This window comes from Oncorhynchus mykiss, chromosome 3 (assembly GCF_057628025.1).
Source record: "Oncorhynchus mykiss isolate SJ-2025 chromosome 3, ASM5762802v1, whole genome shotgun sequence".
NCBI classification, from domain to species: domain Eukaryota; kingdom Metazoa; phylum Chordata; class Actinopteri; order Salmoniformes; family Salmonidae; genus Oncorhynchus; species Oncorhynchus mykiss.
In genome coordinates, this window is record NC_143024.1 from 84,976,632 (window position 1) to 84,991,272 (window position 14,641).

Genomic DNA, 14,641 nt, shown 5'->3' on the forward strand with positions numbered 1-14,641 from the left:
AACACCAGACAATACACCATAACACCTTGGAGCTGGAGGAAGAACCAACACCAGACAATACACCATAACACCAACACCAGACAATATACCATAACACCTTGGAGCTGGAGGAAGAACCAACACCAGACAATACACCATAACACCTTGGAGCTGGAGGAAGAACCAACACCAGACAATACACCATAACACCAACACCAGACAATATACCATAACACCTTGGAGCTGGAGGAAGAACCAACACCAGACAATACACCATAACACCTTGGAGCTGGAGGAAGAACCAACACCAGACAATACACCATAACACCAACACCAGACAATATACCATAACACCTTGGAGCTGGAGGAAGAACCAACACCAGACAATACACCATAACACCAACACCAGACAATATACCATAACATCTTGGAGCTGGAGGAAGAACCAACACCAGACAATACACCATAACACCAACACCAGACAATACACCATAACATCTTGGAGCTGGAGGAAGAACCAACACCAGACAATACACCATAACACCAACACCAGACAATACACCATAACATCTTGGAGCTGGAGGAAGAACCAACACCAGACAATACACCATAACACCAACACCAGACAATACACCATAACACCTTGGAGCTGGAGGAAGAACCAACACCAGACAATACACCATAACACCTTGGAGATCAAATCAAATCAAAGTTTATTTGTCCCGTGCGCCGAATACAACTTACAGTGAAATGCTTACTTACAGGCTCTAACCAATAGTCCAAAAAAGGTATTAGGTGAACAATAGGTAAGTAAAGAAATAAAACAACAGTAAAAAGACAGGCTATATAGAGTAGATACAGACACCGGTTAGTCAGGATGATTGAGGTAGTATGTACATGTAGATATGGTTAAAGTGACTATGCATACAGTGCCTTGCGAAAGTATTCGGCCACATTTCAGGCTTCAAACATAAAGATATAAAACTGTATTTTTTTGTGAAGAATCAACAACAAGTGGGACACAATCATGAAGTGGAACGACATTTATTGGATATTTCAAACTTTTTTAACAAATCAAAAACTGAAAAATTGGGTGCAGTGCAGTGGTCTGATACTCCTTCCATTTCAATATTATCGCTTGCACAGTGCTCCTTGGGATGTTTAAAGCTTGGGAAATCTTTTTGTATCCAAATCCGGCTTTAAACTTCTTCACAACAGTATCTCGGACCTGCCTGGTGTTTTCCTTGTTCTTCATGATGCTCTCTGCGCTTTTAACGGACCTCTGAGACTATCACAGTGCAGGTGCATTTATACAGAGACTTGATTACACACAGGTGGATTGTATTTATCATCATTAGTCATTTAGGTCAACATTGGATCATTCAGAGATCCTCACTGAACTTCTGGAGAGAGTTTGCTGCACTGAAAGTAAAGGGGCTGAATAATTTTGCACGCCCAATTTTTCAGTTTTTGATTTGTTAAAAAAGTTTGAAATATCCAATAAATGTTGTTCCACTTCATGATAGTGTCCCACTTGTTGTTGATTCTTCACAAAAAAATACAGTTTTATATCTTTATGTTTGAAGCCTGAAATGTGGCAAAAGGTCGCAAAGTTCAAGGGGGCCGAATACTTTCGCAAGGCACTGTATTTCAGCACCGTTTCACACTGCTTTGAGACAAGCATGGAAACTGGTCTTGATAAATCAAATCAGATTCTTATTTTCACTGTATCTCCATTTGAGTATAGGTTAGCCTACAATTAGGGTGTGGAAATGTTAGGTTTATTTTGCTCTTCACTCGGAGTTGCTTAGTAGCCTAGGCCTACTCCCGACCGGTCTCGTTGTACAGCGCCATTTTCCCCCGAATGGAAACGCTAAGGCCTACATAGGCTACTGTAAAATGCGTTTTTGTTGGAAAAGAAACACCATAATATTATTCAATTTAATTCAGCTATATTTCTAATTGTATAACCAGCACAACAAATAAAATAATAATTTACAAACAAATTATAATCAATCCCATATAGTCAATCCCATATAAAAAAAAATGAAAGTCTCTATTACAGCCAAAATTAAAAAGTCAAATGCTCAATTATTCAAGGCTCCATTTGTTATTTTGTTTTATAACTAAAATGCTTGACTGTATTTAAAGACATGGATGACTTGTGTGATGCACAAATTAATGAATGATTGATTGATATACTGTATATTGATGTAGGCCTTTATGACAATAAGTAAGTTAGGCCAAAACAGCTACAGTAAACAGGACTCTTAGGTCCACAGCTCCATGTCATTTCAATAACTTAGCTTCTCAAAGACGCCCTCTGGTGGTCAAACTAGTATTAAATGGCAACAATGGCTGACAGTAAAATACTATGACGTCGTGCCATCCCATACCGCAGCACCCTGCAAGCTACGCTGCAGTGTGACGCAACTTTTAAAGGAAGAACCACTGTACAGTATGTGCATGTTTGCACAAGAGAGTGTTGCCGTGCCTGTGCACTCATGCATGTCTGCTCGCACATACAGTACCAATCAAACATTTGGACACCAACTCATTCAATGGTTTTTTATTATTTTTACTATTTTCTACATTGTAGAATAATAGTCAAGACATCAACACTACGAAATAACACTTGGAATCATGTAGTAACAAAAAAGTGTAAAACAGAACAAAATATATTATTTCAAAGTAGCCACCCTTTGCCTTGATGACAGCTTTGCTCACTCTTGGCATTCTCTCAACCAGCTTCACTTGAAAAGCTTTTCCAACTATCTTGAAAGAGTTCCCACATATGCTGAGCACTTGTTGGCTGCTTTTCCTTCACTCTGCGGTCCAATTAATCCCAAACTATCTTAATTGGGTTGAGGTCGGGTGATTGTGGAGGCCAGGTCATCTGATGCAGCACTCCTTATTGGTCAAATAGCCCTGATACAACCTGGAGGTGTGTTGGGTCATTGTCCCGTTGAAAAACAAATGATAGTCCCACTAAACCCAAAGCACATGGGATGGAGTATTGCTGCAGAATGCTGTGGTAGCCATGCTGGTTAAGTGAGCCTTGAATTCTAAATAAATCACAGACAGTGTCACCAGCCCCAGAACACCATCACACCTCTTCCTCCATGCTTTACGGGGGGAAAGGCATGCGGAGATCATCTGTTCACCTACTCTGTGTCTCACAAAGACACGGCGGTTGGAACCAAAGATCTAACATTTGGATTCATCGGACCAAAGGACAGATTTCCACCGGTCTAATGTCTATTGCTTGTGGCCCAAGCAAGTCTCTTCTTCTTATTGGTGTCCTTTAGTAGTGGTTTGTATGCAGCAATTCGACCATGGAGACCTGATTCACGCAGTCTCCTCTGAATAGTTGATGTTGAGATAGGTCTGTTACTTGAACTCTGTGAAGCATTTATTTGGGCTGCAATTTCTGAGGCTGGTAACTCTAATGAACTTATCCTCTTTAGCAGAGGTAACTCTGGGTCTTTCTTTCCTGTGGCGGTCCTAATGAGAGCCAGTTTCATCATAGTGCTTGAGGGTTTTTGCGACTGCACTTGAATAAACTTTAAAAGTTCTTGAAATGTTCCGTATTGACTGACTTTCATGTCTTAAAGTAATGATGAACTGTCGTTTCTCTTTATTTATTTGTACTGTTCTTTCCATAATATGGACTTGGTCTTTTACCAAATAGGGCTATCTTCTGTATACCACCCCTACCGTGTCGCAACACAACCTGCATTCCAGGTGACTACCTCATGAAGATGGTTGAGAGAATGCCAAGAGTGTGCAAAGCTGTCATCAAGCTGTCCATCATCATCATTAACACTTTTTTGGTTACTACATCAGTCCATATGTGTTATTTCATAGTTTTGATGTCTTCACTATTATTATTATTCTACAATGTAGAAAATAGTAAATATAAAGAAAGACCTTGGAATGAGTAGGTGGGTCCAGACTTTTGACTGGTACTGTATTTGCGTCTCAGCCACTGTAGCATAATTAGTGGCGGTAGGTCCCCGTGGCTTGCTGCATGGAAAGGAATGCAGTGGCCTTTAAAAAGCCACTGAAGTTTACCAGGCTGTATGTTTGATCACACTAACAACCACTATGCTCCTACTGGGAACAGGCTCAAACTGGTCGGATCACATTAACAACCACTATGTTCCCACTGGGAACAGGCTCAAACTGGTCTGATCACATTAACAACCACTATGCTCCTACTGGGAACAGGCTCAAACTGGTCTGATCACATTAACAACCACTATGCTCCTACTGGGAACAGGCTCAAACTGGTCTGATCACATTAACAACCACTATGCTCCTACTGGGAACAGGCTCAAACTGGTCGGATCACATTAACAACCACTATGCTCCTACTGGGAACAGGCCCAAACTGGTCTGATCACATTAACAACCACTATGCTCCTATTGGGAACAGGCCCAAACTGGTCTGATTGCATCAACAACCACTATGCTCCTACTGGGAACAGGCCCAAACTGGTCTGATCACATCAACAACCACTATGCTCCTACTGGGAACAGGCTCAAACTGGTCTGATCATATTAACAATCACTATGCTCCTATTGGGAACAGGCCCAAACTGGTCTGATTGCATCAACAACCACTATGCTCCTACTGGGAACAGGCTCAAACTGGTCTGATCACATCAACAACCACTATGCTCCTACTGGGAACAGGCCCAAACTGGTCTGATCATATTAACAATCACTATGCTCCTATTGGGAACAGGCCCAAACTGGTCTGATTGCATCAACAACCACTATGCTCCTACTGGGAACAGGCTCAAACTGGTCTGATCACATCAACAACCACTATGCTCCTACTGGGAACAGGCCCAAACTGGTCTGATCATATTAACAGGCCCAAACTGGTCTGATCACATTAACAACCACTATGCTCCCACTGGGAACAGGCTCCAACTGGCTACCAGCTCATCAGCCATCCATCAATATAGACCTCCTTTTTCTCTACATGTTTTATTCATGTTAAATTGACTAAAATAAAATCGTTTTTAATAAAACATTTTTTTTTTAAATAATTCACAAAACAATCCTGTGATATTATGCAAGGTGTTTTCTGTGGGCCAGTTCTAATGAAGCCCCTATGAATAATAACAACACAATAACAAATCCACGCTGGTAGGATGAAACCAGAAATTGCTACAACAGGTAAATAACCTTCAGGTTCATTGATGAAATACACAGACAATGCTGTAAGGATCTGTATAGATGAGAAAACTCCTCTGTAGATTTAGTTTGCAGGGCTACAAGGCAAGACAACATACATGGATTATAAACTAATGCTTTAGTTTACTGCACCACCTAAAATAAATAATGGTCTTAAAGCAACAAGACCAGAGAAAGGAGAGACAAAGACAGCGCTAACGAACAAATTAAAGAGTGCTGTGATAAAAACAGTTCCTATTCCACCTGCCACCATCATATAAAAAGGTCCAAATGTCTCCCACAATTCCAAGTGACACCACGCCCAAATCAGCATCGTCAGGTGCTAAAGTATCGGAGTCAACATTGTCTCCCTCTGGCTCTCCCGAGGCCTCAGCCACGTAGGTGAAATGCATCGTGGGAAGTGACGAAAGGCTTGCCGTCTTGAATTCGTGCTAGACAGAGGTAAGTCTGCGAGGCAAGTCTGCGATGCACAATAAGTCTGTGAGGTAGGCCTGTGAGGGAGGTCTGTGAGGGAGGCCTGTGAGGGAGGTCTGTGAGGGAGGCCTGTAAGGGAGGTCTGTGAGGTAAGACTGAGGGCAGACAGTCATATGTGTAATAATGGTGGGTTACAATAACATGCTTTGCTGGTCTTAGACATTATCAAATGTTTGAACGTGACTTTTACTTTGAGGGTGACATTTCATTGAAGAAGTCTTTTTGAATAATTGCAGCAATGCTCTTTTTAACATTTCACAGCTACTTAGTGCTCTGTGTTCTTTCAGAAGAATAACATGTCACCCAGAGTCTTGGCTTGGCAATGTAATGCCGTGGGTAGGGAAATGAGACTCTTAAGTCCACCAAATCCACTGATTCACAGACTATGGAAGTCATTAAGCAAAGTCAGGCTGTCATAGGACCTGGTTGAGAGAGGAGAAAACTTAGAGGAGAGGTTGCATCAAGCTGTTTATACAAGCCTAATTAAAGACATTCACGTTCCAGGTAAACGGTTGCCCCGAAGGATGATAGGAGAGCTTCAAATACCCATCCTCCTCTGATCTCGCTCCTTCTAAATTGCAGAATGTTTGTGTGTGTGTGTGTGTGTGTGTTGTGTTGTGAGATCAGACTGCACCGTCGATGAAAGCAGGGCTGATTAAATTATTCTCCAAAGATCATTCAAACACACACACAGACATGCACACACACACACAGACAGACATGCACACAGCAATCGCCAAAACCTTTGAAGACTGAGGATGAGGCGGTGTGTGTGTGTGTACGTGATGAAGAGAGAGAGAGAGGGGTGTTAGCATTTTATCCCACCACCTTTGTAATCTAAAGCAAATATTACCTTTCTCTCCCCTAAAAAAACTTGTGGTCGGAGTTCCCATGTCCAGCCAGCCGCCTGTCCATTGCCTCCAGATTCCTGCGAGTGTTACAAAGTTGATATATCCAGACCCCTACGCCCCTCCAACCGAGCCCAACTATCAGTCAGTGTGAAAAGCAAACACTGCCGCCGTTCAAATGAACAAAGCCATTTCCACCTTTGAAATACTGTTCCTTGAATTCAATTACTAGAAAGAATTAGTGATCTTTGGGAAGATTCCCTCCCTGGTTACCCAACCTTCCCTTAGAAGAGAGAACATGCATGCTTAATGGTCTGGGCCTTCAGAGCCCATAGAATATTAACGCTACCACATACCACCACAATGTTCTGCTGAGAGACAGACACCTGCATGCACACACACCCATATCTGCACACACACACACACACACAAACAAAGTGATGATAACCATATTGCTCAGGCATGGGGTTTTTCTTCCCCTTTCCACTGAGCGACATCGTGTCTTAAAGAGAGCGCGACATTTAAGCTACCCAGCGGGCCGTCGGTCTTCTGCCCGTATCCACTGAATACAGAACCTGAATACACAATTCTAATCCAATCTGTCGGACACATTCACAGAAACAGCATGCAGAGATACACAGACAACGCAGACATCAACAAATGGAGAGCAAGATAAAAATGTAAGCTTCTGTGAACAGTGTCTTAGATGTGTTCGGTCAGGCTTACCTCACATACTGGAAGGCCCTCGTCTGGGATCCACTACCATACACCTATATAAACAAGGTGATATGAAACAATCTTATTCAGAATCAGATTCTTGACATATTCAGAGAAAGACAGGTAGGTGCTACATGACGGATCAGAGAGACAAGTCTGTCTGTCCATCTGTCTGACTGATTGAATGAGTGATGGTAATACTACAGCTGGTAGAGTGTGTGAGATTGAGAGCAAACGTATGGGTGAGGAGACAGTGAGAGTGGTAGAGAGTGATGGAGTGAGAGTGAGAGATAGTGATGCAGCATGTCAGTGACAGAGAGATTTAGAGTGAGAGTGACAGAGAGAGATATTGATACAGAGTGTCAGTGACAGAGAGAGAGAGAGAGATAGTGATTTAGAGCGAGAGTGACAGAGAGAGATAGTGATACAGAGTGTCAGTGACAGACAGAGTGAGAGTAATTTAGAGTGAGAATGACAGAGAAAGTAGTAAGTGGCAGTAATAAGTAATAACACTGGTAACAGAAGTAACAGTGGCAGTAGTAACCGTGGTAAGTGGCAGCAGTAACAGCGGTAACAGTGGTAGTAGTAGCAGTAGTACCAGTGTAGTAGTGGTAGCAGTGTAGTCATAGTAATAGTGGCAGTAGTAACAGTGGTCGTAGAAAAAGTAGTAGTATTAACAGTAGTAACAGTGGTAGTAGTAACAGTAGCAACAGTGGTAGCAGTGGTAGCAGTAACAGATGGCAAAAGTGTAACAGTGGTAGTCATAGTAACAGTGGTAAGAGTGGAAGGAGCAGTAACAGTAGTAACGGTGGCAGTAGTAACAGTAACAGTAGTAACAGTGGTACTAGTAACAGTAGTAACAGTGGTAGTAGAAACAGCAGTCACAGTTGTAACAGCGGTAACAATAGTAACAGCGGCAGTAGTAACAATGGCTGTTGAAACAGTAGTAACAGTGGCTGTTGAAACAGTAGTAACAGTGGTTGTAGAACAGCGGCAGTAGTAACAGTGGCTGTTGAAACAGTAGTAACAGTGGCTGTTGAAACAGTAGTAACAGTGGCTGTTGAAACAGTAGTAACAGTGGTTGTAGAACAGCGGCAGTAGTAACAGTGGCTGTTGAAACAGTAGTAACAGTGGCTGTTAAAACAGTAGTAACAATGGTTGTAGTAACAGTTGTAACACCGGTAACGGTAGTAACAGCGGCAGTAGTAACAGTGGTATAAGTAACAGTGGTAGTAGAAACAATGGTAGTAATGACAGTAGTAACAGTGGTATTAGAAACAGTAGTAACAGTGGTAACAGTGGTAGTAGAAACAGTGGTAGTAGTAACAGTGGTAGTAGTAGTAACAGTAGAAACAGTAGTAACAGTTGCAACAGTGGTAACAGTAGTAACAGCGGTAGTAGAAACAGTAGTAACAGTGGTAAAAGTAACAGTGGTAGTAGAAACAGTGGTAACAGTGGTAACAATAGTAACAGTGGCTGTTGAAATAGTAGTAACAGTGGTTGTAGTAACAGTTGCAACAGTGGTAAGAGTAGTAACAGCGGCAGCAGTAACAGTGGTAGTAGAAACAGTAGTAACAGTGGTAAAAGTAACAGTGGTAGTAGTAACAGTGGCTGTTGAAACAGTAGTAACAGTGGTTGTAGTAACAGTTGCAACAGTGGTAACAGTAGTAACAGCGGCAGTAGTAACAGTAGTAGTAGTAATTGTGGTAGTAGTAACAGTTGTAGTAGTAGTAACAGTAGAAACAGTAGTAACAGTTGCAACAGTGGTAACAGTTGCAACAGTGGTAACAGTAACAGCGGTAGTAGAAACAGTAGTAACAGTGGTAAAAGTAACAGTGGTAGTAGAAACAGTGGTAACAGTGGTAACAATAGTAACAGTGGCTGTTGAAACAGTAGTAACAGTGGTAACATTGGTAACAGTAGTAACAGTGGCAGTAGTAACAGTGGTAAAAGTAACAGTGGTAGTAGAAACAGTGGTAGTAAATGACAGTAGTAACAGTGGTATTAGAAACAGTAGTAACAGTGGTAAAAGTAACAGTGGTAGTAGAAACAGTGGTAGTAGTAACAGTAGTAACAGTGCTAGTAGTAGTAACAGTAGAAACAGTAGTAACAGTTGCAACAGTGGTAACAGTAGTAACAGCGGCAGTAGTAACAGTGGTAGTAGAAACAGTAGTAACAGTGGTAAAAGTAACAGTGGTAGTAGTAACAGTAGTAACAGTGGTAGTAGTAATTGTGGTAGTAGTAACAGTGGTAGTAGTAAGTGTGGTAGTAGTAAGAGTTGTAACATCGGTAACAGTAGTAACAGTGGCAGTAGTAACAGTAGTAACAGCGGCAGTAGTAACAGCGGCAGTAGTAACAGTGGTAGTAGTAAGTGTGGTAGTAGTGGTAGTAGTAACAGTTGTAACATCGGTAACAGTAGTAACAGAGGCAGAAGTAACAGTGGTAAAAGTAACAGTGGTAGAAAGAAACAGTAATGACAGTAGTAACAGTGGCAGCAGTAACAGCAGTAACAGCAGTAACATCAGTAACAGTGGTAGTAATGACAGTAGTAACAGTGGTAGTAATGACAGTAGTAACAGTGGTAGTAATGACAGTAGTAACAGTGGTAGTAATGACAATAGTAACAGTGGTATTAGAAACAGTAGTAAAAGTGGCAGCATTAATAGTTGTAAGAGTGGAAGCAGTAACAGATGGTAACAGTGTAACATTGGAAGTAGTAGTAGTAACATAGTAACAGTTTGTAGTAGTAACAGTGGTAGTAGTAACAGTGGTAACATTGGTAGTAGCAGTAACAGTAGTAACAGTGTCTACAGCAGTAACAGTTGAAGTAATAACAGTAGTAACAGTGGTAGTAACATAGTAGTAGTAACAGTGGTAGTAGTAACAGTAGTAACATAGTAGTAGTAACAGTAATAACAGTTGTAGTAGTAGTAACAGTGGAAGTAGTAGTAACAGTAATAACAGTGGTAGTAGTAGTAACAGTGGTAGTAGTAGTAACAGTAATAACATACTAGTAGTAACAGTAATAAGTGGTAGTAGTAGTAACAGTGGAAGTAGTAGTAACAGTAATAACAGTGGTAGTAGTAGTAACAGTGGAAGTAGTAGTAACAGTAATAACAGTGGTAGTAGTAGTAACAGTGGAAGTAGTAACAGTAATAACAGTGGTAGTAGTAGTAACAGTGGAAGTAGTAACAGTAATAACAGTGGTCGTAGTAGTAACAGTGGTAGTAGTAACAGTAATAACAGTGGTAGTAGTAGTAACCGTGGTAGTAGTAACAGTAATACAGGTGGTAGTGGTAACAGTAGTAAAAGTGGTAGTAGTAACAGTAGTAACAGTGGTAGTAGTAGTAACAGTGGAAGTAGTAGTAACAGTAATAACAGTGGTAGTAATAACAGTGGTCGTAGTAGTAACAGTGGTAGTAGTAACAGTAATACAGGTGGTAGTAGTAACAGTAATAACAGTGGTAGTAGTAATACCAGTGGTAGTAGTAACAGTAGTAACAGTGGTAGTAGAAATAACAGTGGTAGTAGTAACAGCGGTAACAGTGGAAGTAGTAATAACAGTGGTAGTAGTGACAGTAGTAACAGTGGTAGTAGTAGTGACAGTAGTAACAGTGGTAGTAGTAATAACAGTGGTAGTAGTAACAGTAGTAACAGTGGCAGTAGTAGTAACAGTAATACCAGTGGTAGTAGTAACAGTAGTAACAGTGGTAGTAGTAATAACAGTGGTTGTAGTGACAGTAGTAACAGTGGTAGTAGTAACAGCGGTAACAGTGGTAGTAGTAGTAACAGTGGTAGTAGTAACAGTAGAAACAGTGGTAGTAGTGGGTAACAGTGGTAGTAGTGGTAACAGTAGTAACAGTGGTAGTAGTAATATCAGTGGTAGTAGTAACAGTAGTAACAGTGGTAGTAGTAATAACAGTGGTCGTAGTGACAATAGTAACAGTGGTAGTAGTAATCACAGTGGTAGTAGCAACAGTGGTAGTAGTAACAGTAGTAAAAGTGTCAGCATTAATAGTTGTAAGAGTGGAAGCAGTAACAGATGGTAACAGTGTAACAGTGGAAGTAGTAGCAGTAACGTAGTAACAGTGTCTACAGCAGTAACAGTAGTAACAGTGTCTACAGCAGTAACATTTGAAGTAATAACAGTAGTAACAGTGGTAGTAGGAGCAGTAGTAACAGTGGTAGTAGTAACAGTGGTAACATAGTAGTGGTAACAGTAATAACAGTGGCAGAAGTAGTAACAGTGGAAGTAGTAGTAACAGTAATAACAGTGGAAGTAGTAGTAACAGTAGTAACAGTGGTAGTAGTAACAGTTATACCAGTGGTAGTAGTAACAGTAATAACAGTGGTAGTGGTAACCGTAGTAACAGTGGTAGTAGTAATAACAGTGGTAGTAGTAACAGTAATAACAGTGGTAGTGGTAACAGCGGTAACAGTGGTAGTAGTAACAGTAGAAACAGTGGTAGTAGTAACAGCGGTAACAGTGGTAGTAGTAACAGTAGAAACAGTGGTAGTAGTGGGTAACAGTGGTAGTAGTGGTAACAGTAGTAACAGTGGTAGTAGTAACAGCGGTAACAGTGGAAGTAGTAGTAACAGTGGTAGTAGTAGTGACAGTAGTAACAGTGGAAGTAGTAATAACAGTGGTAGTAGTGACAGTAGTAACAGTGGTAGTAGTAATAACAGTGGTAGTAGTAACAGCGGTAACAGTGGAAGTAGTAATAACAGTGGTAGTAGTGACAGTAGTAACAGTGGTAGTAGTAACAGCGGTATAAGTGGAAGTAGTAACAGTAATAACAGTGGTAGTAGTAGTAACAGTGGTAGTAGTAGTGACAGTAGTAACAGTGGTAGTAGTAATAACAGTGGTAGTAGTGACAGTAGTAACAGTGGTAGTAGTAACAGTGGTAGTAGTAACAGTAGTAACAGTGGTAGTAGTAGTAGTAGTAACAGCGGAAGTAGTAACAGTGGTAGTAGTGACAGTAGTAACCATAGTAAGAGTGGTAATTATAGTGGACGTACGGTGAGGGGCTCTCCCTGTAGAGCCTGCAGTATGAAGTTGCTGACCACACGGCCGTCGTTCATGTGCATCCGGGACCCAAAGGTGTTAAAGATGCGTGCCACCCTCACCTCCACTCCTTCCTGTGAGCACAGGAAGAGGAAATAGAGGGGTGAGTAGAAAAGTACGCAAATCCTAACGTGACACAGGACAAAAGAAGGGGGTTATGGTTTGTGTCAAAGACCTACCCTAACGCAATGATGAAACAACCTCATAGGTCGAGGACATTACGGAATTCATGAGTTATTAGCATGTAATTACCATTTAGTGTTCTCTATGAAGAGGGAACCATAAAGTAAACAAACATAACCAAAAAAAGTCAGATTTGAGTTGCTCCCAGCTCTATGATTTACAGGCTTCAGACTAGTTTCACAGACAAATACATATCTTTGGGGGCTTAAAATCACCAGGCACAACATTGGCACCCTTTCGAAACCTGTACGCAGAACATCAAAGATGGATAAACACAATCCGATCATTACATTAAGAAAACAACAAGCCATCTGTTGCGCTAATTTTGCTAAATTCTACCCGAAAAGCTGATTCTAACACGCTTGCGTCATTTGGTAAAGTTTTTAAAGTCAATAGAAAAAAAAGTGTCTTTGCAGGATCTCTTCTCTTCTAGTATCGGTCTGTTTCTCCATCTAACGCAAAGTGTTTTGTTGTGATCTGTACACCAGATTAATGTATGTAAGCAGAAGCAGAGAACATTATATTCTGGGGAGTTGCTGTGTGTGGAGGGATTAGCAACATTTACACACAAAACCCTATCGACTGGGCAAGCTTTATCGCTGGTACACATACACAGCTCCTTGGTCCACCAGCTGACAAACAAACAAAACGATTACAAAAATCTCACACAAACAAAAATACACACAAGAATTGTCAGTTCTGTGTGCTGGATGATTTCTCAGACAGGTTTGTAAATTTGGCCTCCTGGAAGTGCATGCCTTTGCTCCAGCCTTTGTTCCAACACACTAGTGTTGGGGAGGAACAAAACTCAGTAGCTCTTCAGGACTGAGACTGGAAAACCCCCGGCCTACAATCTCATACTATCCCTGCATGTAAAATCCTGACCTAACCTGATGGATAGACTGAGTTGCACCTAAGTGATAACCAATCAATCACACAACTCAGGTCACACTCAGAATTAGTACATATTGATCTGATCGTTTTTAAAAACTCTGTTTGGCCCATCCTAAGCATGGTCTGGAACAACTAGGGCAGTGTATGAAATGGCACCCTATTCCTGATATAAGGCGCATTACTTTTGACCAGAGCCTTATGTGGGATGTCAACGGAGGTCCTCTGTTCTCATGAAAATGTACCTTGTGTTTGAACTCCATGACATTAGCCAGGTGTTTGGCCTCTAGCTCATCCATGACATTAACCAGGTGTTTGGCCTCCAGCAAATCCATGACATTAGCCAGGTGTTTGGCCTCTAGCGTATCCACAACATTAGCCAGGTGTTTGGCCTCCAGCAAATCCATGACATTAGCCAGGTGTTTGGCCTCTAGCGTATCCACAACATTAGCCAGGTGTTTGGCCTCCAGCAAATCCATGATATTAGCCAGGGCAGGTCTCTCAAAAGCATTGTAAGTCTAAGTTCATCACTAAACATAGAATGAAGATGTTTATCTGTCTCTCTGTGACTGCCGAAAAAGTCAGTTGATTAAAAATAGTTTAATGTTCTAAACAAATAAAACCGAGGTAACCAAATTATATGATAGCTAGATTAGGCTACATATTGACATCACTTTCATGTATGTGCAATCGATAGACCTATCTAGTTTTAAGATATTAGATTACACGGGAGCCGCTTCAATATATCGCTTAGACCAGTAGGCTACTATTATCTAAAAGCTCACACATTTCACTGTGGCTCAACCAATAACCTAAAGGTCAACACATTAGGTCTATGGCAAAGTCAATTAACTTGTAGCCTAGGCCTAGACTAGGCTACTTCATGTTCAATTATTTCATTTTATAATATTTGTAGGTCTACTTGAAGCTTATTTCATGGCTGCCATTAGGCTACAATCAATATTTATTTTTTCAATTACGAAGGATTTTGTAATATAATTTTTAGGTCCCATTCATATATTATAAATAGCGAAAAAGAGCGACTGACTTTGGCTTTATTATTTCTTCCTCACAGTTTACACAAACTGAAGACATTTACATAATTGACAATCAAACATGGCATACAAAATTGCACGAGAAAACACTTAGAATAGATAACACTATTGGAAAACAAACTCAGCAAAAAAAGAAATAGCCCTTTTTCAGGACCCTGTCTTTCAAAGATAATTCGTAAAACCCAAATAACTTCAAAGATCTTCATTGCAAAGGATTTAAA

General features: G+C 40.8%; 1 protein-coding gene across 3 annotated transcripts in view; it reads right to left on the minus strand.

Moving 5' to 3' along the window:
• The window catches only part of uxs1 (UDP-glucuronate decarboxylase 1), a 97,293-nt gene that overhangs the window by 10,347 nt on the left and 72,305 nt on the right, over window positions 1-14,641 (minus strand). For 2 of the 3 annotated variants that reach the window (XM_036975115.2, XM_090230344.1), the window contains 2 exons: window positions 12,246-12,365; window positions 7,236-7,279 (listed from right to left, as the gene is read on the minus strand). In XM_036975115.2, the coding sequence (XP_036831010.1) occupies window positions 7,236-7,279; window positions 12,246-12,365 (164 nt within the window). Of the gene's footprint in view, window positions 1-6,514; window positions 7,280-12,245; window positions 12,366-14,641 lie in introns of all 3 variants that reach the window. The other variant, XR_016494854.1, reaches the window with a different exon arrangement.